At 38.5% G+C, this 25683-nt stretch overlaps 1 protein-coding gene across 3 annotated transcripts in view; it reads right to left on the bottom strand.

Moving 5' to 3' along the window:
• Positions 1 to 2220: 2220 nt before the first annotated feature.
• The window catches only part of Aanat (arylalkylamine N-acetyltransferase), a 99249-nt gene continuing 75786 nt past the window's right edge, over positions 2221 to 25683 (bottom strand). For all 3 annotated transcript variants that reach the window (XM_089734734.1, XM_089734733.1, XM_028170446.2), the window contains exons 2-6: positions 22101 to 22228; positions 20841 to 21021; positions 12708 to 12913; positions 3339 to 3523; positions 2221 to 2771 (exon numbers count right to left, since the gene is read on the bottom strand). In XM_089734734.1, the coding sequence (XP_089590860.1) occupies positions 3340 to 3523; positions 12708 to 12913; positions 20841 to 21021; positions 22101 to 22174 (645 nt within the window). In that variant the 5' untranslated portion in view covers positions 22175 to 22228 and the 3' untranslated portion in view covers positions 2221 to 2771; position 3339. The remainder of the gene's footprint in view (positions 2772 to 3338; positions 3524 to 12707; positions 12914 to 20840; positions 21022 to 22100; positions 22229 to 25683) is intronic.

Genomic DNA, 25683 nt, shown 5'->3' with positions numbered 1-25683 from the left:
TAATAAGAAGGCCACCTCCCGCGTTTTCTTCCTCGATGCCTTAATGCGTTCCGGCATGAAAGGTGGGGCAGCCGTTGTACTGTATAAGTAAAACCCAGAACTAATGTCTTAAAGTGAGTGGAATGGACTTGCCGGATCTTCTCAGTGGGTCGCGTTTCCGATCCGATGGTAGATTATGCGAAGCGCTGCTCTTGCTAGGGCCAGTGTTAGCAACACTCCCGGCTTAAGCCCCGTGAGCTCATTTGCACGTCAAGGATAACCTGAAATAGCCTCTATCTGAAAATGACTACCAGCATAGGTAGGAAAAAACAAACGAGTGGAACAGCATTTCCGTTTTATGCATTAAAATCCAAACTTAGATATTCTCTGATAAGCTTCAAATTTTGAAGGTTTTATTTTAGTTTAAAAAAAATATATGTTTACTTTTCTGGAACTTTCGCAAGGTGGTGTTTATTGAACCGCGCGTCTGGTTGCAGAGTTGACCGCGGTACACCCTTGCCCCGCTCGGGTTGTGACCTCGGGGGTCATTTTTTTCTGAGCTGGGGCCGAACCTCCTACGAGGTCCCCGTGCCTAGTTGGCGTGCGGAGATGTGGTACTGGACGGTCCGCAAATATTGGGAGCAGACCGCGGGCCCTGGGATGGTATTTAGGGCCCTATCCACTACTGGTCGTCGTGGCCTAAAGGATAAGACGCCCGGTGCAATCGTATCAAGCTATGCAACTGTGTTCAAGACCCACAGGCGCGTACCAATTTTTCCAATAAAATACGTACTTAACAATTATTCACGATTGACTTCCACGGTGAAGGAATAACTTAATAAAACTCAAACCCGCAAAATTGCAATTTCCGTAATTACTGGTGGTAGGACATCTTGAGTCCGCATGGGTAGGTACCACCACCCTGCCTATTTCTACCGTGAAGCAGAATGCGTTTCGGTTTCAAGGTTACATGATAAGACGAACAGCGATTTGATCACGAAGGATATAATCACTAGTTCACTACGTATGTTGAAAATCGTGCATGCAGTTGAAGTTAAGTTTAGTTAAATACTGGTGGTGAGTCCGCGCGGGTAGGTAACACCACCCTACCTATTTCTGCCGTGAAGCAGTAATGCGTTTCGGTTTGAGGGTGGGGCAGCCGCTGTAACTATACTTGAGACCTACGGACTTATATCTCAAGGTGGGTGGCACATTTACGTCGTAGATGTCTATGGGCTCCAGTAAGCACTTAACACTAAGTGGCCTGTGAGCTCGTCCAACCATCTAAGCAATAAAAATAAAAAAAACTCACATGAAGTACGCAGTGTGTTTCAACAATTATAAACCGTTGAAATTATAAAATATCCTACAATTTTCTCACTATAAATATTCTGGGGAATGCTCCAAGGTATGTGTTTCCGATGTTCATGATGCCAAGAAAATGCCAATTTTGTGTCGTTAAATCTTGTTTTTTTTCCCCGACCTATGCTGATAGCCTTTAGAGGCTATATCAGCGTTACCCTAGCATGTAGGTGAGCTCTCGGGGCTCAAACCAGGAGGGGTTGCTCACACTAGCCCTAGCAAGAGCAGTGCTTTGTAGAGTCTACCAACGGATCGGAAACGCGACTTACTGAGAAGATCTGGTGAGAAACTCAGTGGGCTGTGTCTGTGGGGACTTAAATCTTGTATAAGTTTGATAAAACTCTCCGTTTCCATGCTGCTATGTATAGTGAAAATTCCACAATCTCTTTCAAGACTGACTCAGTAGTGTACTAATTAGCGCCCCTGACTGCTAGTCCGAAAGTCTTAGGTTCCTATTTCGGGCAAACATTCTTGTACCGAACAGATTTTAGTTGCTTGTTCATACTTTGAGTACTTACAGTACAGGTATATATTTAAAATGTTTAAAAGTAAGTATTCCCATAGAACAGGGAACTTTCTAGCGATCAGATGATGGTGTATGCAACTAAAAATATTCATTTCCTTAAAGTATGCAATGAGTTGCACTACTCAATGCTCTAACAGCAATAATGCTATAATCTTCTTCTAAATCTTCTAAATTCTTCTAAATCTTCACTATAAAAAAAGAAATAAGATTCGAAGAGAGTCTTCAGTCAATTAAGTGACGATGCTTTAACTCCATGCTTTAAAAACTTATTAGGTATTTATAGGAGGAATAGTAAAAAACCCATGGATTTTTTTTACGATTTAATCAGACAATAACGATACATATGTCTTAGGTGCATTCTCTATCCTCTATATTTTTCATTTTAAGTAATCTAAAATTGACGATTAATAGAATATACAAAAATCAAAGACATCATAGACCAATAAATATAATAGCTTGGTAAACAACCGAAGTCAGGTAACAACTACATAAGGAACTATAAATTACTGATAGTTTTATAATAGCAATTTTTTTTATAACGTTTAATAGTATTGCTATAATATACTATCAGGCGATACAGACATTTATACACTTTGGACTCCTACATTTATAGTTTTGCTAAAATTATCTACATCTAGTTGCATTTTTTCAATAAAATTTATCACTTTTGAGGAAGTAAAAATTTGTGACTAATATTGAGTGCGAGTTAAAAAAAAAGATAGTTTTACACATGTTTTAACTGTCAATGGATAATGAACAGTTTTACTAGTTAAATAAACTCTAAAACTACTTAAGGATATATTTTATTTAATTCATGTATTCTCAATATTTATAGCTGCCTCTTTTTTCGAAGAGTCCATTTACGGAGGAAAGATCTTCTTATTTGAAATGTTGATGCGAAAATCTGAAATTGAAGTCTATTTAAAAAATAGAACAGTTAATTTTAAACTCTTATCAAAGTCAAATACAGTTCATTTTTTGTTTTTGTTTTTTATTGATTAGATGGGTGGACGAGCTCACAGCCCACCTGGTGTTAAGTGGTTACTGGAGCCCATAGACATCCACAACGTAAATGCGCCACCCACCTTGAGATATAAGATCATATAAGTTCTAAGGTCTCAAGTATAGTTACAACGGCTGTCCCACCCTTCAAACCGAAACGCATTACTGCTTCACGGCAGAAATAGGCAGGATGGTGGTACCCACCCGCGCGGACTCATAAGAGGTCCTACCACCAGTAATTACGCAAATTATAATTTTGCGGGTTTCATTTTTATTACACGATGTTATTTCTTCACCGTGGAAGTCAATCGTGAACATTTGTTGAGTACGTTTTTATTAGAAAAATTAGTACCCGCCTGAGATTCGAACACCGGTGCATCGCTCAACACGAGTGCACCGGACGTAATAACCGTTAGGCCACAACGACTTCAAATTACTAATCATATTACTAAAAAGACTTAGTTCTAACCTTACAGCTCCTTTATGTAAACCCTGGCTTCAAGATGTGGTGCTTCAGGTTGAGGTGCGTACGGCAGATCAGCATACCGAACCCCAAACGCCATCTTGTAATTGAGCCTCTCCGCAGCGGCCGCAGAGAAAGCTGACGTTGTATCCATTCGAAGAGCTCCAGCTCCCATGGCTTTGGCCAGACGTCTGGAATTTTTTTTTTAAAATTTAGCATTGATGATTGAATTTTGAATTTTGGTGAAACTGAATGAAGAATGAATAGTAGCGCTCATTTTCATTCGTAAACTAAACTAAGTGATTCGGTGGTGGTGTAGTTAGTGCTTCTGATTGTTGCGCCGAGGGTCGTGGGTTCGATTCCCACGTCGGGAAAACTTTCGTGTGATTTGACATGTTTGTTTGCTGTTGGTTTAGATGCTTATTATTTATAATTGTATCTATTTATTAATACGTGAAGCAAAAACTTTGTACCGCTTTTTACGAAAATTGCGCGGACGGAGTAGTATGAAATTTTACACACTTATAGAGAATATAGAGAAGGAGTGCAGAATGTTATTTTTTTTAAATTATGCATAAAAAATACATTAAATCAATAAAAAAATTTATTACACACACACATTTTCTCTCTCTTTTGTTTTGGTTGTTGTATTGGTCAAATTGAGAATAGATTAATATTGTTTGTTTTTAATATTATTTATCTATAGTTTTGTAGTCTTGTCGAAATCTGTAATTATAGAAGTAAAGTCTTTATTTATTTTATTTATTTATTGCATTCAATACAAAGTCAGGCTTACAGTTTTCACCAAAACGCCTGACTCGTTAACACAAAAACATAACCATACACATTTGGCCATTTGATAACATAACCATAATAGTGTTCAAACTTATAATTTATTTGGCCATTTGACAACATAACCATAATAGTGTTCAAACTTATAATTTAAGCCAATAATTATAGTCGAATTTCGACTACCTGAGCGGCAACTAGTATATTTAAACGTACTAGTGGTCCCGCAGTAGTCTAAATTCGATAATATTAAAGATAAACTATATTAATCTATTCTCAATTTGACCACAAACTAAGCAATAACAAAAGTTTGACAATAAACAAAGAGTATTTATCTGTGAGTGTGTGGGTGTGTCAAATACACGGTAGCGTGTGTAATGTTTTTTTATTGATTTAATGTTTTATTAATGCATAATTTAAATAAAATATTAGCATTCTGCACTCCTTCACCTCCTCCTGCACCTTGAGATATAAGTTCTAAGGTCTCAGTATAGTTACAACGGCTGCCCCACCCTTCAAACCGAAACGCATTAGGTACTGCTTGACGGCAGAAATAGGCGGGGCGGTGGTACCTACCCGTGCGGACTCACAAGAGGTCCTACCACCAATTTTAAAGTTTTAGGTATAAAAAGCTTTGCCCTCGCATTTTTAAGACTTAAAAAAAAAAAAAAACTCCATTCGTCTGTATGATGAAGCTATTTTGATTTGATTTTTAAGCTCGTGTTTCTCATATCTCATTAAATTTTATCAAAATGTGGCCGGTAGTTTTTGAGTTATCCTTAGTAACGCATATTATTTGACTTCAACTACATTTTTTTTTGTTGCTACGTGGCTTGACGAGCTCATAACCCACTTAGTGTTAAGTGGTAACCGGAGCCCATGGACATCAATCACGTTAATGCCGCCATCGAGTTTTAGGTCTCAGTTTTAACAGTACAACGGCTGCCCCAGCCTTCAAACCGAAACGCATTACTGCTTTACGGCGGGAATAGACAGTGGTGGTACATACCCGTGTGAGCTCACAAGACGTCCTACCACTAGTATCCTACCTTTGATGCCTTTCTAATTCATTTTTTCTCGGTTATCTTTTTTGTTAAAATTACTTGTTATTATCATGCGAGTGAACATGACATTATTTATGAATTCTATTATAACACTGAATGTTTGTCTTTTGCTTGGAGAATGTTCAATATCGGAGCGCGTACAAAAAACCGTCTAGAATGTAAACTTACTCTAGAACTTATGGATAATACTTGACTTTAATATATATCTATAGATGAATAGTCGAAAATAAAACAGCTAATTACCATTTTTTGTTCTCTTTGTCTTTGTTCAACAGCTATTGACGAGATTAAGTGCTTTAAAAATGCAATTAGTAAGTTTTTTCGTATAAAAATAAATGCTCACAATTTTCTAGGACCCTTCTCTCTGTTCAACTTGTCAGTTGATTGTTTTTACTTGCAAATTTGCTTGGTTTTAAAAAAATATTTCTGAACATATTTAAAGATTTTGTTAGGTTTATCTGATGCATCTACAAATTAATAAACGATGCGCTGTTTCAGTTCACAAAACGTTACTGACTTGCGCGATATTGTTAGGCTAAGTGACGTACACATATTATTGTGTAGGCAATTGATGAGTTTTAGCATTATCTAAATAAAAAAAAATGTATTTTTGGAACGAAACAGAAAATACGTAATATATTAAATTAATCTATATCTTCAGGCGTCATGCTTGTAAACAAATTTCATTCATTGAGCGAAGACAGCTGCTTTTTTCCCTACTTATTCTTTGGTAGCCTAATAAGGCTATTCCAGCTACGTCTAGACGGGTAGGTGAGCTCACGGGCTCAACCTGAGAAAATTTGATAACACTAGCCCTAGCCTCTTGGTCTTGCAGTGCTTCACTGAATTTACCACCGGATCGGAATCACGACCCACTAAGAAGATCCGGCGAGAAACTCAGTGAGCTTAGCAGTGGCATTGTGGATCGTATATATGAGTAGAGGAAGAGGTAGACCTAAGAAGAAATGGATGGATTGCGTGAAAGACGATATGGGTTAGAGGGTAGTGAGCGCAAAAATATTTTTACCGGTGGTAGGACCTCTTGTGAGTCCGCGCGGGTGGGTACCACTGTTTGACTGTTTCTGCCGTGAAGCAGTAATGCGTTTCGGTTTGAAGGGTGGGGCAGCCGTTGTAACTATACTTGAGACCTTAGAACTTATATCTCAAGATGGGTGGCGCACTTACGTTGTGGATGTCTATGGGCTCCAGTGACCACTAAACACCAGGTGGGCTGTGAGCTTGTCTACCCATCTAAGCGATAAAAAAATGATAGAGGACTATGGAAGGAGAAAACATGTTACGCCGACCCCAGTTAACTGGGAGAAGGGCACGAGTTTTTTTTTGCTCTTGTTTTTTGCTGCTCTTGTAGGCAGACGAGCATACGGCCCACCTGATGGTGAGTGGTTACCGTTGTCCATGGACTTCAGCAATGCCAGGGGCAGAGCCAAGCCGCTGCCTACCGCTTAATACTCTCCACAAGCCTCGTTTGAAGAAGGACATGTCATAGAGCTCGGGAAACTCAGTGGAGGGGAGCTCATTCCATAGCCGGATGGTACGTGGCAAAAAAGACCTCTGGAAACGCACTGTGAATGACCACAGTGGCTCCAGGTAGTATGGATGAGCTCTACTCCGGTGGCGGGCGGTGCGATGGTAAAAACGAGATGGCGGTATCATCTCGAACAATTCCTCAGAGCACTCCCCATGGAACATACGGTACAAAATACAGAGGGAACCGAAGTCCCTCCGCAGACCCAGAGGTTCCAAACGATCCGTGAGAATGGGATTATCGACAATCCGAACGGCCCTCCTCTGTATGGAGTCAAATGGAAGAAGCTGGTAATTGGAAGCCCCGGCCCAGAGATGGGAGCAGTACTCCACGCGAGGCCGGACTTGTGCTTTATAAAGCAAAAGCCTTTGTCCAGGCGTGAAGTACCGCTTCGCTCTATTGAGGACTCCCAGCATTTTGGACGCCAACTTGGCTTTGCCTTCCAAATGACTCCAAAACTGGACATCGCTCGAAATGTCGACCCCAAGTATCCCGATACTCTCGGAGGGTTGCAGGGATACTCCTTGGAATTACTGGTGGTAGGACCTCTTGTGAGTCCGCACGGGTAGGTACCACCGCCCCGCCTATTTCTGCCGTGAAGCAGTAATGCGTTTCGGTTTGAAGGGTGGGGCAGCCGTTGTGACTATACTGAGACCTTAGAACTATATCTCAAGGTGTGTGACGCATTTACGTTGTAGATGTCTATGGGCTCCAGTAACCACTTAACACCAGGTGGGCTGTGAGCTCGTCCACACATCTAAGCAATAAAAAAATAAAATAAAAAAATTGCGGCGCCATGACAAAGGGGTCCTTCTTCGCAGTGAACGCGAAAGAGAATGATGATATATGAGTAGCGAAGTGAGATTATTTGCGCTTGTTACGAGTAATTTAACTGTTCGGAATAAAACTTGACGACGTCTTTATAAAGCACAAAGAGCTTGTCGTAAACAAGTGCATTATTATTATTATGTTGTTAAGACGATTTTTATGTCTTTGTCAGAGACAAGATTTCCGCTTCGAATACAATACAATTAAGATTTCAACCTCTTGTCGTACAATAATAGGTGGTTACATTAACTTTGTTTCCACCACTTGATACCGGGTGAAGCGGTTTGTCTGCCGCGTTCTTAGCATTTGAACAAAAGTTTTTTTTAAATCTTAGATGCACGTGCTCACGGCCCGCCTGGTGTCGCTACAGGTGTGCTTAGTGCGAGTTTTAACTTCTCGAACGCGTAAAAGTTAACTCTAATTTGTATGACGTCGAAAAATCCCCCTACATAAAAAAAACTCGCATTAAGCACACGGAGCCTATAAACATTAACGGAATACCGTCACCCACCTTGAGACATGATTTCTAAGTCTCAGTTCGATAGTAAAACGGCTGCCCCACCCATCAAACCGAAACGCATTATTGTTTCGCGTCAAAAATAGGCAGGATTGTGGTCACAAAGTATAATTTATCAGTAAACAACAATTACTATAATTTTTATTTCGTTATCCATTTACATTTTACGTTTACGTTTTAATTTTACACAATAAGACTAGTGACCAGTTGTTAAAGGTTTTTTTTATTGCCTTTGTTGGCAGACGAGTATATGGCCCACCTGATGGTAAGTGGTTACCGTCGCTCATGGACGTCAGCAATGCCAGGGGCAGAGCCAAGCCGCTGCCTACCATTAGCCAAGCTGCTGCCTGCCATTAAATATTAAAAAATAAATGTATCATCAAACTAAAATCATTAGTACGAAACGACTAAAATAAAACCTAAAAGTCATTATCTATATATTAATACGTGAAGCAAAAACTTTGTATCCCTTTTTACGAAAATTGCGCGGACGAAGGAGTATGAAATTGTCCACACTTATAGAGAATATAGAGAAGAAGTGCAGAATGCTAATATTTTTTTAAAATAATGCATAAAAGATACATTAAATCAATAAAGAAAACGTTACACACACTACATACCATGTATTTGACGCACACACGCATGCATACTATTTATTGTCAAACTTTTGTTCTTGACGTCTGTTGTCAAATTGAGAATAGATTAAATATTGTTTGTCTTTGTTAATATTTTTTATAATGTAGTCTTGGTGAAATTTGTGATTATAGAAGTATAAAATACAATCATAATAGTGTACAAACTTACAATTCCAATTAATTATAGTCGAATTTCGACTACTGCGGGACCACTAGTACAATAAAATTTAGAAGACTTCTTTTAATGTTATTCCTCAGAAGATTAATCATAGTGTAGTGTCAATTGAATTCTGCGTAATTTTAATTGTTACAGCACAGAACTATTCGTGCTAAGGACAATGAACAACGCACTCATATCAGTTACACTGTTTATTTCACTCGCGACAATTCCTTTAATTTGCGAGGTCTACTACTGGAGTGACGCATCATTTCGCCCATAGCTAGAAAATCTTAGTGTTTAGCTGTTACACGCAGTTTTGGGGAGAGACATTAGTGGACTTGTATGTTATAACTTTTTTTTTATTGCTTAGATGGATGCTCACAGCCCACCTGGTGGGTAGTGGTTACTGGAGCCTATAGACATCTACAACGTAAATGCGCCACCCACCTTGAGATATAAGATCTAAGGTCTCAGTATAGTTACAACGGCTGCCCCACCATTCAAGCCGAAATGCATTACTGCTTCACGGCAGAAATATGCGGGGTGGTGGTACCTACTCGTGCGGACTCACATGAAGTCCTACCACCAGTAAACTAACTGTACATTTCATAGATTTGATTTCTATTAAAAATTCGTATTCTGATCATGAAAAATTACAATATGGTTTTTTTCACTCTAACCCTCAATCCGACCCGTAAATTTTAAAAAAGGTCCTGTTTTTTCTTTTTTGTCCTTATTTTGCTTTTTATAGTCATATTTACAGTCATGTACAGATTTATATCAGTTAATAACAGATACAATTTTGTGAATCCACGATTGTTAATGACGGCAGTATTGTTTGCATAAAACAATGGTATATGTGGGGATGCAACATGGGATATATGGGAGTCGCCCACAATTTTATAGAAAACTGCGTGAATGCTTTTAGGTAGGCATAGGCTTCTGCGACAGAAATGAAAGTGGAACCTAAAACATTATTATAGCATAAATATATGTACGAAGGTTTTTTGAGAAACGAAAAATAAACTTTAAAAAAATATAAGTGTTATATTTTGAATTCAAACAAACGCTTGAGAATGAAACGCGCAATAATAACTGCGTTAGTTAATTTAAATGAAAATTCTTTATGTCCCTAACGACATTAATTTAATGTGGTTTTAAAAATAAAACAACAATTTTAGATGAACATAAATGCTAATTTGTTTTAACTTTGAAACAGCAAATGAGTTTTTGCTTTAAGACATTAATTGTACGTGTAATTTTTCTGCATGAACAGAATAGCTAACAACTTCCGTGTGGCGCGAGTCTATCAAGTTTTTGCGATGATTTTCAGGTAATTTTATTTAAACTAGTGGTCCCGCAGTAGTCGAAATTCGACTATAATTAATTAAAATCATAAGTTTGTATATTATTATGGTTCTATTATCAAATACTATTTTACTTCTATAATCACTGATTTCGCCTATACTACAATTATAGAAAAATAATATTAAGGACAAACAATATTATAAATCTATTTTCCTAATTTGACCACAGACTTTATGCAATAACAAAAGTTTGACAATGAGTCTACATAGGTGTGTGTGTCAAATACATGGTAGTGTGTGTAATGTTTTTTTTATTGATTTAATGTATTAATAATGTATAATTAAAAAAATATATTGCTTTCTGCATTTCTTCTCTATATTCTCTGTAAGTGTGGGAAATTTCATACTACTCCGTCCGCGCAATTTTCGTAAAAAGGGATACAAAGTTTTTGCTTCGCGTATATTTAGAACACACGTTTTGGTAGCATTTAATAACAAAAAACTATGTGTAAGTTTAGTTTGTACTGTTGTCGATTTATTGCAATGATTGCGTGTGGTCGGTCGTGTTCTTACGAATGCGTTAATTGAATTTGAAGGGGACAGGAGCTTGCTCACGAGTTCTCAACGTTACAACTTTGCAATGGCTTTAATCCGTAAGAGGCTGCTTTATCACAAAATAAATAGAGTCTAGATTGCTTTACATAACTATTTGAATAATATGTTTTTTTCATAGAATTGAATCGATTAAGAATTATGAGGAAATGTAATATTGATCGTCTTTATTAGGTGACCTCTTATTTATAATATTGAAGTATTTTTCAAGCCTAGGCAAGCAGTACCAGACCTACCTGATTTTTTTTTATAGCCTTGAGAGGCTATATCAGCTTCGCCCTAACGTCTAGGTGAGCTCACGGGGCTCAAACCGGAGTGTTGCTAACACTGGCCTTAGCAAGAGCAGTGCTTCGTAGAATTTACCACCGGATTGGAAACGCGATCCACTGAGAAGATCCAGCGAGAAACTCAGTGGGCTGTGTCTGTGGGTTAATTCGCTCGTCGAGCCCTTCGTCGCAAGCGACGGGTTCGACGAGGACGGTGACCGGTGCTTGTGGTATCTAAAAGCACCGTGAATGGATCGGGAGGATCCGCAATGACGTCTATCTAACTGGTGGTAAGCGTTTTCTGGACCACATTACTATTGTCAACGTAAACACGGCCCTCTACCTTAAGACATAAGATCGAAGTTTGAATTGCATTAGAATGTTTTAATTGCAACTCTCAAACTGGAATACATTAATATTTCGTAGCACAATTATCATCACTTCACCCTTGATTGATCACATTGTCTATTCTGTCAAGAGTGTACGACTGGGAAGAAGAAGATGAGGACGCGCCAATATTAGCGATCAACTTAAGAATTAGGCCAAGCTTTATAAAAAAACTAGCTTTTGCCCGCGACTCCGTCCACGTGAAATAGATATTTTGGCATAACGCTAAATTTTACTCCCCACTTCATTTCCGTAGAAAGTGAAAATATTTTTGAATTGTAGATTGTTAAGAAGCTATTTAAACCCTTATTTTGAAACATTCTTTATTGGTGTTTCACTTGAATTGGTCTTACTGTGATGTTATATAGTCTATAGCCTTCCTCAATAAATGGGCTTCCTAAACACTGAAAGAATTTTTTAAATCGGACATGTAGTTCCTGAGATAAGCGCGTTCAAAAAAACAAACACTTCAGCTTTATAATATTAGTATAGATGAGGTATAGATGATGGGGAAATAGTGGCAGTAACTCAAATAATTCTAGATCGCTTCTCTTAGAAATAGTCTAAATTATTGATTAGATGCATGAACGTGCTCATAGTCAACTTGGTGTTAAATGTATTTAGATATCACAACGTGAATGCCGCCATCCCCAACGATATATGAGGTCTAAGTCTAAATTGCATAATATTACTGGCTGGCTATCCAGCGCTCCAAACCACGACTGGTTCGCATCAAAATGGGTTGGGTCTTATTACTACTACACCTCGAGACATTCGTTCTTAGGTTTCCGTTTTTACAGTACAACGGCTGCCGCGCCCATCCAACCGAAACGCATTACTGCTTCGCGACAAAAATAAGCAGGGTGGTGGTACCTACCCGTGCGGACTCACAAGATGTCCTACCACCAGTAATAACGCAAATTATGTTTTTGCAGGTTTCATTTTTATTACACGATAATAATAATAATAATATAGCACTTTATTTAACACCACATGCACAGAGTAAGCATATAAAACATATAATAGACGATGACATAAATTGGCGGCCTTATGTTACGATGTTATTCCCTCACCGTGGAAGTCGATCGTGAACAATTGTCAAGTATATTCAATAGAAAAAATGTACCCGCTTGCGGTATTCGAACACCGATGCATCGCTTGATACTATTGCATCGGACGACTTGTCCTTTAGGCCACGATGACATCAAATTCTGGTAGCTCTGATGGTTGATTAAAATTAAGAAAATAATAATTGATTACTCACTCCGCTTCCTCACACAGCACCCTCATCAGTCCTCTGCCGCGCCAAGACGAGTGTGTAGACGCTATCCTGATCTCGAGAACAGAGTCACAAGTCTCCGGCAGTTTGTCCCAGATGCGAGCTTCGCGGTCCAAATGACCCAGTACTTTCAGGATCCGTTGGAATTTTGGATTGGGGCAGTCTTCAGACTTGTCCGTGTAGTCTACTTCCTGTAGCAAACAAATAATAGAAACTAAGCTCGAGGTGTAAATCCTATATGAACCAAGATTACTGGTTACCGTGAGATCACAGCGTTATTGCTGTCCCTCGTCTTGAGACATTGGGAGAAGGGGTCGATTTTATTCTATAGCAGCTGCCCCACCCTTCGCGGCAGTAATAGGGCGGATGATATCTACCTTTACGTATTTACGTTTTTATAATGAGTCCTCCCAGGTTGGGAGGACTCATTATAAAAACACCATTAGCCATGCCAATCTATAAATTTGGCAATGCTCAGTTTGTATTACACAAATATATCTTCACCGTGGTATAAAGTATGAATATTATTTTTTAGCTCACAGATGCCCACTGGTGGACAAACATAGGTCTCTCCCAAGTTTCGCCACGATAACCAGCACTGCACAGCCCGCGGCCAGCGGATTCCCGTGGCCTTTAGGTCCACATCGTGGGAGGTCTACCTTCGCTGCGCTTTCCGTGTTCGCCATTCGAGAACTTTTCGGCCCCAGCGGCCGTCTGATCTACGAGGAAAGTATTCATGGACCTTTTTTTTTATTGCTTCGATGTGCGGACGAGGTCACAGCCCACCTGGTGTTAAGTGGTTACTGGAGCCTATAGACATCTAGAACGTAAATTCGCCACCCACCTTGAGATGTAAGTTCTAAGATCTTAGTGTAGTTACAACGGCTGCCTCACCCTTCAAGCCGAAACGCATTACTGCTTCACGGCAGAAATAGGCAAGGTGGTGGTACTTACCCGTGCGGATTCACAAGAGGTCCTACCACCAGTAAAAAACCCAAGATCTCCAAAAATGTAGTGGTTAATTAACAAAGACTACAAATAGCATAGCATGTTACACATAGGCTGATAGATATCGGCTTACTGAATCATAGATGTGAGTTACCGACCCTGACAAAATCCTTCTGCTCCCAATCGATCATGTGATACGATTTACCTACACCGTGGAAGCCTTTTGATTTAAGTTCAAGGCTATTTATTACAAATGTCACGTCAATGTCAATATAACTTATATAGTGCCGAAAGAACATGTTAATTTTGGTTAGCAAACATCCTATGTTAGTTATATTTTGTAATGACTAATATAGAGTATGTATATAACGTGCCATAATACTGCAATTTCCTAGTTGGTCCAGTTTTAAGAAGATACCGGAGACCTCACATCCAACATGGGCATTGTTTACAAACCTCAGAAAGAAGATTGAAATCTGAATGCATTGTTACAATATTTTAGCGCTTTGTAGTGGAGTTATTTCCATGCAAAAATAGATACGAAACTCGGTTGAAAAAAATGACTATTTTGTTTCATTCAACAAAATATCTGTGTCTAATATCGTTTATTTAGCATATACAGATTTTAATGTATAGTTTAATGTATACTAGTGGTCCCCCAGTAGTCGAAATTTGACTATAATTAATTGAAATTATAAGTTTGAACATTATTATGGTTGGTTGGTAGTATGGTTATATTGTCAAAGACTATTATATTTCTAAAATAATAGATTACGCCAAGACTACACTATAGACAAATAATATTAAAAACAAACAATATTAATCTATTATTAATTTGACCACAGACTTTAAATTAATGCATAATTAAAAAAAAAATATTATCATTCTTTTTTTTTTTTTTTTTTTTATTTTTATGATTGAAAGTTTACTGGTGGCCCGAAGGCCTTTCCAGTTTCACCAGGACAGGTGGGCGAGCAAAGGCTCAGCCAAGAGGGGTGGGATTTGCTAACAACTGCCCGAGCGCCTCCGAAGGAGACCTAACAACTCAAGAGCAATTGTTTCGCAAATGAATCTACTACCGGATCGGAATCGCGACCCGCTGAGAAGATCCGGCGAGAAACTCAGCGGGCTGATGCATGGGTTAGGTTGCACGTCGACCTCTTTGTCGAGTTCGACGAGTACGGTGACCGGGGTCCCTAAGCCTGCCCCTAGTATTAGAGCTGAAGGCATCTAATGCAAAGGTTATTGGATCTGATGGATCCGTAAGGACGTGTCTAGGGCGTCGACGGTGACTGGCTCCTGCATGATCAGGATTCGGGGAGTAGTCAGCGGTGGCAACGATAAGGCGATTATCATGACGCATAGCCTTATCGAAGTATCGTTCCGACGCTGACTTAATGTATTTCCGAATTGATTCGAGGCCCAGGTCGTCGTGTAGGTCAACGTTCCTCACGAACCACGGAGCGCCGACAGCTAACCTGCAAAAGCGGGATTGTAGGGATTGGAGGGTGTCTATGTGTGTGCGGGCCGCGTGAGCGAACACCACACTCGCGTAAGTCATGACGGGCCTTATGCAAGTTTTGTAAAGTGTCACCTTGTTCCGAAGGGACATTTTACTCCGCTTACAGATCATGGGATAGAGTCTACCGAGAATAAACGCGGCACGGTCACGGACTGATTTTATATGCGGGCGGAATGTCATCGATGCATCCAGGGTAACGCCCAGGTACTTGACCTTCCTGGCCCAGGGTATGGGTTGTCTAAAGAGAGTAATCGGGGGTGTGAGATTCCTCCTCCTAATCCGGGAGGAAATCCGTGTGGAGCTTCCCCTCTGAAATAGCACCGCAGTACTTTTCGCTGGGTTGATGTCTATGCGCCATTTTCGGAACCACTGTCCTAGGGCTAGGGCTGCGCTCTGAAGCTTCTTCGCGATTAGGGACTTATTTCTACTAGAATAGTAAACAGTCGTGTCGTCGGCGAATAAAGCTAAATGGGTCGGCGGCGACCGGGGAATATCGTTGACGAATAAGCTAAATAGGAGGGGTGAGAGGACAGAGCCTTGCGGGACTCCAGCTGTGAGAGGTCGTGGGGAGGAGCGGGTTCCCTCGACTCGATATCGAAAAGATTATCATTCTGCACTCCTTCTCTATATTCTCTATAAGTGTGGGAAATTTCACACTCCGAAATTTTCGTAAAAAGGGGTACAAAGTTTTTGCTTCACATGTTATCATATAGATTACAGGAATAGTTACGGCGTCTACTTTTTTTTGCATTGTCATTAAGTATAATATAATATAATATATAATATAATAAGAAAATAGACAAAAAAAAAACTATAGGTAAAGCTTAATGATTTTGCAAGAGACCGTGCTAAATATGCACTAAAATACAGGCGTACATTGATTGGCAGTACAATTATTGACGCCGAAGTAAATTATTAGCGCTGTAAATTGGGTACAATGATTGACAGTAAATCACTCGGTAATATACCAACCACCCTGTCGATTTTAAAAGCCGATGACAGATTTATTTTAATTACCGAATATAATTGAATAATATTAAATAAAATTGAACATTTTGTTTTTCTGTCTTTTAATTGTGATTATGTCAGATATGTTAGAATAATAATCAGAATCAATTGATGGCCAGTTTTCACATTTTCAATAATGTAAATCTATTATAAAAAGTTTGCATACGTATTAAAAATATTGGGAAACTTTATGCAGTTAATGTGTACGTTAGATTACGTATAGAAATACTCTATACCTATGTATTTTTTCCCCTACATATTCGCTGGGAGCTTATAGGACTATTCCAGCTTTTCACGAACGAATTCAACCTGGGAGAACTAACTAACATTAGCCCTAGCTGGAGGAGTGCTTCGCAGAATCTATAACTGGATCGGATTCGCGATCCACTGATAGGATCCGGCGAGAAACTCAGTGGACTACGTCTATGGGTTAGCTATAGTAAAGTTTATGCTTACAGAGTCTTCTAATAGTTCACGTTATTATAACTAGTCAGGTCATAAGTATTGTCACACAGTAAAAACTTTTCTTTTAGAATGCTGGCCACAAAAAAGCTTATTGAATTCGAACTTCGAATTGTTCATGAAAATAAAAAATGTATACTTTTAGAATTTTACTCATTTTTAAATATGGAGTGGACGCTTAAAGAAGACCGTGTTGCAGTTATTGCGTTGCATCGTTGCGGTTACGCGCCAATTCAAATTTTTAACATACTGAAAATTTTTAATATAACCGAAAGATTCGTTTATCGTACCATCAAACGATACAATGAAGACTCTAGTGTAGATGACAGGTCAAGAAGTGGTCGCCCTCGGTCTGTTAGGACTCCAGCAGTGATAAAAGCTGTGAAGGCGCGAATTCAAAGAAATCCCAAACGTAAGCAGAAACTGTTGGCCCTTCAGATGGGGTTAAGCAGAACCACGGTGAAAAGGGTGTTAAATGAAGACTTAGGGCTTCGGGCATATCGAAGAAAAACAGGACATCGTTTGAATGCTCGTCTAATGGACCTGAGACTGAAGAGATGCCACGCTTTGTTGAAGCGGTACGCGGGAAAAAAATATCAGGAAATTCTTTTTTCGGATGAAAAAATTTTTACCGTAGAAGAGAGCTACAACAAACAAAATGATAATGTGTACGCACACAGTAGTGAAGAAGCGAGCAACCGTATTCCGCGTGTCCAACGAGGTCATTTTCCATCCTCGCTCATGGTATGGTTGGGAGTTTCTTATTGGGGCTTAACAGAGGTACATTTTTGTGAGAAAGGTGTAAAAACGAATGCAGTTGTGTATCAAAATACAGTCCTGACGAACCTTGTGGAACCTGTTTCTCATACCATGTTCAATAACAGGCACTGGGTATTCCAACAAGATTCGGCGCCAGCTCATAGAGCGAAGAGCACACAAGACTGGCTGGCGGCGCGTGAAATCGACTTCATCCGGCACGAAGACTGGCCCTCCTCCAGTCCAGATTTGAATCCGTTAGATTACAAGATATGGCAACACTTGGAGGAAAAGGCGTGCTCAAAGCCTCATCCCAATTTGAAGTTACTCAAGACATCCTTGATTAAGGCAGCCGCCGATATTGACATGGACCTCGTTCGTGCTGCGATAGACGATTGGCCGCGCAGATTGAAGGCCTGTATTCAAAATCACGGAGGTCATTTTCAATAAACTTTAGTGTCATAAGAATCTTTGTTTTGTTAAGTTCATTTTGGTATATGAATGGTTACATAATGAAAAAACTTGTTTCAATTATTTTACATTTAACATGTGACAGAATTTATGACCTGACTAGGTATATATGTACATACTTCTTTCTAAAGCAATTCTTACTGGTGGTAGGACCTCTTGTGAGTCCGCGCGGGTGGGTACCACCTCCCTGCCTATTTCTGCCGTGAAGCAGTAATGCGTTTCGGTTTGAAGGGTGGGGCAGCCGTCGTTACTATACTTGAGACCTTAGAACTTGTATCTCAAGGTGGATGGCGCATTTACGTTGTGGATGTCTATGGGCTCCAGTAACCACTTAATATCAGGTGGGCTGTGAGCTCGTCCACCCATCTAAGCAATAAAAAAAAAAAAAAAAAATTCTAACAAAAAAAAACAACTAAGGAAGCATTCAAAATTTAATAATGTTCAAGCTAAACATGAAATTTCTTATTTCTTATCGATTTTCTGTCGTTATCACGTTGCGAGACGAATGGACTTGGATTGTTCTTTAAGTACCATTGTGTTGATGCTCTTTTGTTTAACGACACCGTGTCTAATGGATATTGTTGACGGATTTCAATGAGTTTTTTTGGGCATCGTCCGTGCTTCAAAGGAAACACGTGTAAGATTTGTTTTCGAATATTGAAATGAAAAGATAACGAATAATGGATTATGCGATCTCATTAAAATTGTCTTTTTTTTGTTCTCGGTTTTTCTTCACGAATCTTCATATGACTTAAATGTTTTTAAATGTTTTTCAGAAATCTCGGTGTTCGTTAAATATAGGTAATTACCAAAAAAATTGCGCTAAGACCTTCACGGTGCATCTGGTCCAAGGACGTCACGACGTCGACATCGCCACCTTAAGTTTTTTTTTGTTTTTTTTATTGCTTGATTGGGTGGAGAAGTTCTTGCCCACCTGGGTTTAAGTGGTTACGAGGCCCATAGACATCAACAGCGTAAATGCTATCACTTACCTTGAGATATGAGTTCTAAGAACTCAGTTTTTACAGTACTATATGTGGTCGAAATTTTAATAGAACTATTTAGTTTAGGTTCCACTCTTCAAACTTTAAGGCATAGTTCGGCAAGATGATGGAGCTACGCGTGCAGTCTCCCAGGAGGTCGTAACATCAATAATTACGCAAATCGTATAAATATTTATCGGTTTCCTTATTTTGCTAATCGACGTTATTTCTTCATCGGGAAATTCGTGCATCACTTACACTTATTTCCTTTGAAAAAATGTTACTTAAAGCGGGATTTTGGTATAGCCCTAGTCGTTAGATATGAATGAATACCTCGGGAATTTTTTTCTTTAGTACCCGGGCACCATGTTTCTACAAAACTCAAATTTTTCGTCCTTGAATAAAAATACCCATACCCAATTAATTTAAATGAGCTAAACTTCCGCAGATTCGTATATCTGTAGGTAACAAAAGAAAAAGTGTTTTTCAAAATTATTGACTGGTTCATATAATCTATACGCAGGTTGAAGTGCTAGAAATTCATTTATCCTGATAAATTTTAAATTATTTGTGATACCTACTACATTATTCCTACCAGATTTTAAACTGTGGCGAATGAAATGTGTCGTTAAATAAAAAAATATCTTAGTTTCTTATATGTGCAGTCTTATTCACTTACAAGTTTACAATTAAATATGTAAACCAAGTAAAAATAAATTTAATTAAGGTTTGTTTTTTTTTTCAAAATTATTAAAAATAAATCCGTAAGTCACGAATAATGTGAAATAATTTTATATAAGAAAGTCCCTGACCTTAGTTAATCCGATTACAAGAGATTTTAAATTTGACTCGATTCTTTTCAATAGTGTGTCGTATAAAAATTTATTGAAAAATTCTCATTTATAATCCGAACAGTCGCCTCATTGCACACCTGAGCGGAAGTCGCTTCGAGCACACAATAAGTACTGTTTGTGAAACACCTTCAAATATAGGTCGGTACCTTATAAAGGAACGAGTTTCAGAGAGTCCTTGTCTTGAATGAGGATGAGGCGCATGTCCTGCATTTTAGAGTACGTGTTTAAGAGTACTTGAATAATGAGGCCCGAAATTCGCTTTTGTCGATAAATGAATATAGAATATCAGTTTTATATTCCACTGTCTCATAATTTACCTTAGATATATAATAATATTAGTTTTCAATTTTTTTTCCTGCCTAAGCTGATAGCCTTGAGAGACTATTTCAGCGTAACTTTAACTTGTAGGTGAGCTCACGGGGCTCAAACCGGAGTGATGCTAACACTGACCCTAGCAAGAGCAGTGCTTCGCAGAATCTACCACCGGATCGGAAACGCGACCCATTGAGAAGATTTTTTTTTTTTTTTTTTTTATTGCCTTTGTAGGCAGACGGGCATACGGCCCACCTGATGGTGAGTGGTTACCGTCGCCCATGGACTTCAGCAATGCAAGGGGCAGAGCCAAGCCGCTGCCTACCGCTTAATACTCTCCACAAGCCAAGATCCGGCGAGAAACTCAGTGGGCTGTGTCTATGGGTTAATTCGCTCGTCGAGCCCTACGTCGCAAGAGACGGGTTCGACGAGAACGGTGACCGGTGCTTGTGGTACCTAAAAGCACCGTTAATGGATCGGGAGGATCCGTAATGACGTGTTTTGGGCGACGTCGACTGTTTACCATTCGGTCTACAGGATCGGGTATGTAGTTTCCGGCGGCTACGACAAGAGGGTTCTCATGTCGTACCGCCTTTTCAAAGTGGCGCAATGATGCCGACTGTAGATACTTACTGGTGTAGTGCTATCATGTAAGATTCCCAAATTATTAAAGGCCACGAATAGTTGTATTAACTACTAAGGAACCGAGCATAATTCTTACCATCGAACCGTTAACATTCTTCCAACCCTAAGCAGCTTATCGAAATATTTTCTTACAACTTTACAACTTTGATTAACATACCTCTCTCCTCGCAATCCCGTTTATGATGACTCCTACGTAGTCGCCGTTCTCATCAACAGCGGCGACTGAAACTCCATCGCTCAAGGTAGCTGCCGCATAGTCATCGAGCTCAGTGCATCTTGACTCTGGTGTTTCAAGCAGGTTGACGGCGAGATTCATTGGCTCATCGCGAAAGAAGAATCTGTTGTGAAGCCAACAAATAAAGTTAGTTCGATATTTAAATAATAAAATTCTAAACAGCTATTTAGGACTTTTAATTTTGGAAACGTATAGAATGTTGTAAAATCGAGCAAAGGGAAAATACGATGCGCAATTCATTTTATGTTTGTAATAAAAAGTTTTTATTCGGAGTCTTTTTTTTTTTCATTATCGTTATATTATTTCCGACGTTTCAATTACTTTACAGTTTTCGTGCAGAAATAACATACCTTATGAAAGATACTGTTAGATTCTTCTCAGTGAAATTGAACATAAAAGTCTAGAAATATTGTTCATAGATAAATATACGGTAGTTTAATAGATATATAGATAATTAGAATAATATTCAAATTTGAATAATTAACACTTCAGTCGTCCGTGACTACAGAAAATATTCTAATTGAAACGTCGGAAAGAATAATAATATAATGGCAGTAAAAAACGCGAGTTTAAAACATAAAAGTAGCCTTAATTAATGTACCAAGAATTTTAATCTGGCTCATTTGAGGCATCGATCGTTTGTCTATCTATAAAACAAACAAAAAAAATCGAGTTTCACTTCTAGTAGAGACTTTACTCTCTTATCTTTTCCTTTGACTATTTCTTATGTAAAATACTGATTATCGAGCGTATTGTAACTGCCATGGTTGGGGTAATTGTTCATCAGGCATGCGTTCCGATTCTAAGGGATAACTATTGAATAAAATTGATATTGAGACACGATTTCTTAGGCAGGGCGACGGTATTCTTGCGATTCCGATCCGGTAGTAGATTCTGAGAAGCACTGCTCTTGCTAGGGCCAGTGTTAACGACTCTTTCGTGTCACCAGTCACTGTGTAGTTGGAATAGCCCCTTAGGGTACCACCGAATAGGTAGACCGATTTGAATATAGTACTAAGATAGTACTGGCCGATAAAACCAAAAACTGTTTTTTTATTGCTTAGATGGGTGAACGAGCTCACAGCCCACCTGGTGTAACGTAGTTACAAATATTTTACAGATATTTTAGGTTACAGAATACAGAATATAACTTTTATACAAAAGTATGTCTTTATTTCGTACCTTCTGAGGAATTTCAGTACTAGGTCCCGGTCGTTGTACGTGAGCCTCTGTATAGTGTAAGCTGGAACGGACATTTTGCGAGGCCGGATCTCCAAGCTCGCAAGCTGCGCCGGCAGCTCGTCTCCGAGCTAAGAAAAGAACACTTAATTAGTTCGGTGATCTATAGGAAATATGATCAGAAATTCTAGCGTCAAATTACTGTTAAATAGGTACTTAATAATATCATTGTTGGAAGTTGTAGGCGACATTCCTAATGCTTCAATGATAGATATACTGCCGAAATAAGGCTGTCTTTCAACCCAAAGAGCGTTAAAAGTAAACGAACAAACAGTAAAATATCTTGGTACCTGTAGGGGATGTGAATATTGAATCCAGCGCCTCTCCGTAAGTCCAACGCTGATGAGTGATTGTATAACATTTTTACTCCACTAAATGAAAAAGAACTAACGGCAGACGGATGCTAATTAGACAGAGTTAAGCAGGACAGACAGTTAAGACAGTAGGAATAAGCAAGATGACGACAGCTGCCTTTGAGGATTTTCTAAATCACACCTCACAATCCGCTTTTTTTAATATACATATATCATTCTTATGCTCTTCTTGTACATTATGAGTTTACAAGCCCCTAATAAAAACTTTTAAAAGAGGTAGGCAGCGGCTTGGCTCTGCTCCTGGCATTGCTGAAGTCTATGGGCGACGGTAACCACTCGCCACCAAGTGGGCCGTATGCTCGTCTGCCTACATGGTAAATAAAAAAAAAGAATAAACCTGTTTAATAAAAAAACACGATTTAAATAAAAAACACTTTTTAACAGTCTTCTTTTTAACGGGCTTATAATTATAAAATAATATGGTTTTTTAATTAATTACGAACAAGACCGTTAAAAATTTCAAATTACTTGAAAGTTTGATCGCATGATTTAAATGTAAGTCTGAAACCGGTATTCTGTGCTTAAATTGTGAAAAAATTGTCGTAACTACCATTTGGAGCTTTGTATACTAAACAACACAAAACATTTTGGTTTTTTAATTTCATATTTGTTGTATTCATTTAGAATTCACAGATTTGAATGGTTTTAAAACTATAAATCATTTACAAATAGAACATTTGTTCACGAACTTAAAATTCAAATTTAAACAATTATTATTCCAATTCTAGATTCTCTAATGAAATAGGCATTTGAACTAAAAGGGCTTAGGTATAATTACGTTTTCATTCTCAGCCTTGTATCTGGCAGATCGTGTTTCTGCTGGCCAGTAATGTGACACGTGCAGTGAAATACTGCTGAGTTAGGTAACATGAATTATCGCTTTTGTATTATTTACACCGTACTTTAAGTAATGATAACCGAAGTCAAATTCAGCATCTCATGGTAATTTGGTAGTTTGCAATTTTGGTGCAAACGTACACAATTTATTGTATTATTTGATTTATTGAAAAACAAAAGCGGTTGTCGAAAAAATCTAAGAATACATTCTACAAATTATTTCATTTGACAGAAACTGGCTATGCCAATATAGTTTGCCTCTGAAAACGGCGGGAAACGACCAGCTATAGTTTTTTAAACAGTTCAAAACATAGATTACTTGATTCGTAAATAAATAACATCCAATAGAGACTTGCCAGTGGTAAAAATTGATTTTATGTAACAAAATATTTGCTGGTCTCATTATGCTGAGAGGAAACAGGGAAATAGGTCCAATTTCAATTACTAACTGCGTGTCATTGCGTGCGTGCTGGTTACTGATCGGGACCATAGATTAAACATGCAACATTGTTGCTAATTATTATATACCTATATTATCTCAATGTGCCATAGAATTTAATTTAAATTTAAGTTTGTTACTTGTAACTTAAATTTACAGTTTATTTTTTGGTTTAACATATTATAAATAAATACATTCACATTTAATAATAGTAACTATGTGACATTTTATTTTATTTACAGACGGCATTGTGCTGACTTCGGAATTGGTTGTATGCAAAGGTTTTTTTTTAAATAAGTTGTCAACCGTTTATTGGGGATATACTGTTTGGTGTAAATATAGTCCACTTCTGCTCACAATTACTATTGTTTGTTCGTGCTTTATGTGCTTGCGTGTCGTGTATCCAATTGCGTTCATCGTTCGTATATACCGGTCATCGTTCTCGTCGAACCCATCGCTTGCAACGAAGGGCTCGACGAGTAAATTAACCCACAGACACAGCCCACTGAGTTTTTCGCCGGATCTTCTCAATGAGTCGCGTTTCCAATCCGGTGGTAGATTCTGCGCAGCACGGCTCTTGCTAGGGTTCGTGTTAGCAACGTCGTCAGGTTTGAGCCCCGTGAGCTCACCTACTAGTTAAGGATACGCTGAAATAGCCATTTCCATCATACATTTAGCCCAGTGAAGGTCACAATCTTTATTTACTATTTTAATAGAGACACGGAACTTACCCGCCAAGGAATTTAAGATTAGTAATAATCAAAAAAGCAATAACACCGTAAGTATTTATTTATATTTATTGTATTTTGTACAGTTATTCATTATCAGTAATGTGGTTAATTGCTTTGTCGATTCGATGCGTTTTGTTTCGTTTATATTTTTTGAAATAGCTAATCGAGGTGTTCGTTCCGAAACCAGATGATGCGTGGTATAAATAAAGGACTGTAGGTCTGCTGATAAAGTGGTGTATATCGGGAATGACGATCACGGGATAATCTCGAAGAAATCCTTATAGTATGTTTACGCAATGTTTACAAAAAAATTTATACAATGATTTTAATTTTTTAATTTTATTGCTTAGATGGGTGGACGAGCTCACAGCCCACATGTTGTTAAGTGGTTACTGGATCCCATAGACATCTACGACGTAAATGCCGCCGCCTACCTTGAGATATAAGTTCTAAGGTCTCATGTATAGTTACAACGGCTGCCCCACCCTTCAAACCGAAATGCATTATTGCTTCACGGCAGAAATAGGCAGGATGGTGGTACCTACCCGTGCGGACTCACAAGAGGTCCTACCACCTACAATGAAACGGAATTCTCTTTAAAAAAAGGGTACGTGAAATCAGTGATAAATTTTCTGTTCAAGTTAATCTGAATCCCAAGAGTCACGAATTGACTTTGAACCGACGGCACGTTTTCGCAATTAGCAGTTTTCATATCGCACGGTCATCTCGTTTTTATTAACGAGTACATCAGTGAAAGTGAACCGCCAGAACAGATTAAAGGATGAACTCTTGACATTATATTATCGTCACTGAAAGCAAGCGATTGAAACTTTACAAATCGAATATTTAATCGATTATAATTTATTCTAAAACTGATACAGACTATTTCTGAGATGAGAATTCCTTACTAGTGTTCGATCGAAGTTCGAAATTTAACTAAAATCTAGCTGTAGTGTATGTTTAGCAATTCGGCTTAAAAAAAACTAAACCTATTTAAAAACAGTCAGCAAACTTGAATTTTTAACGGATTTAAAAAAAGAAGGAAGTTTTTCTTAATACTGTATGTTTTTTATGCGTGTTCACCGATTTTCCAGTGTTATGAATTTTTTTTGAAACGAAGTTCCTTATGGAACGTGGCGTAGGGG

Source organism: Bombyx mandarina, chromosome 18, assembly GCF_030267445.1.
Source record: "Bombyx mandarina strain Sakado chromosome 18, ASM3026744v2".
Taxonomy (NCBI): domain Eukaryota; kingdom Metazoa; phylum Arthropoda; class Insecta; order Lepidoptera; family Bombycidae; genus Bombyx; species Bombyx mandarina.
This window is presented reverse-complemented; position numbering and strand designations above follow the sequence as displayed.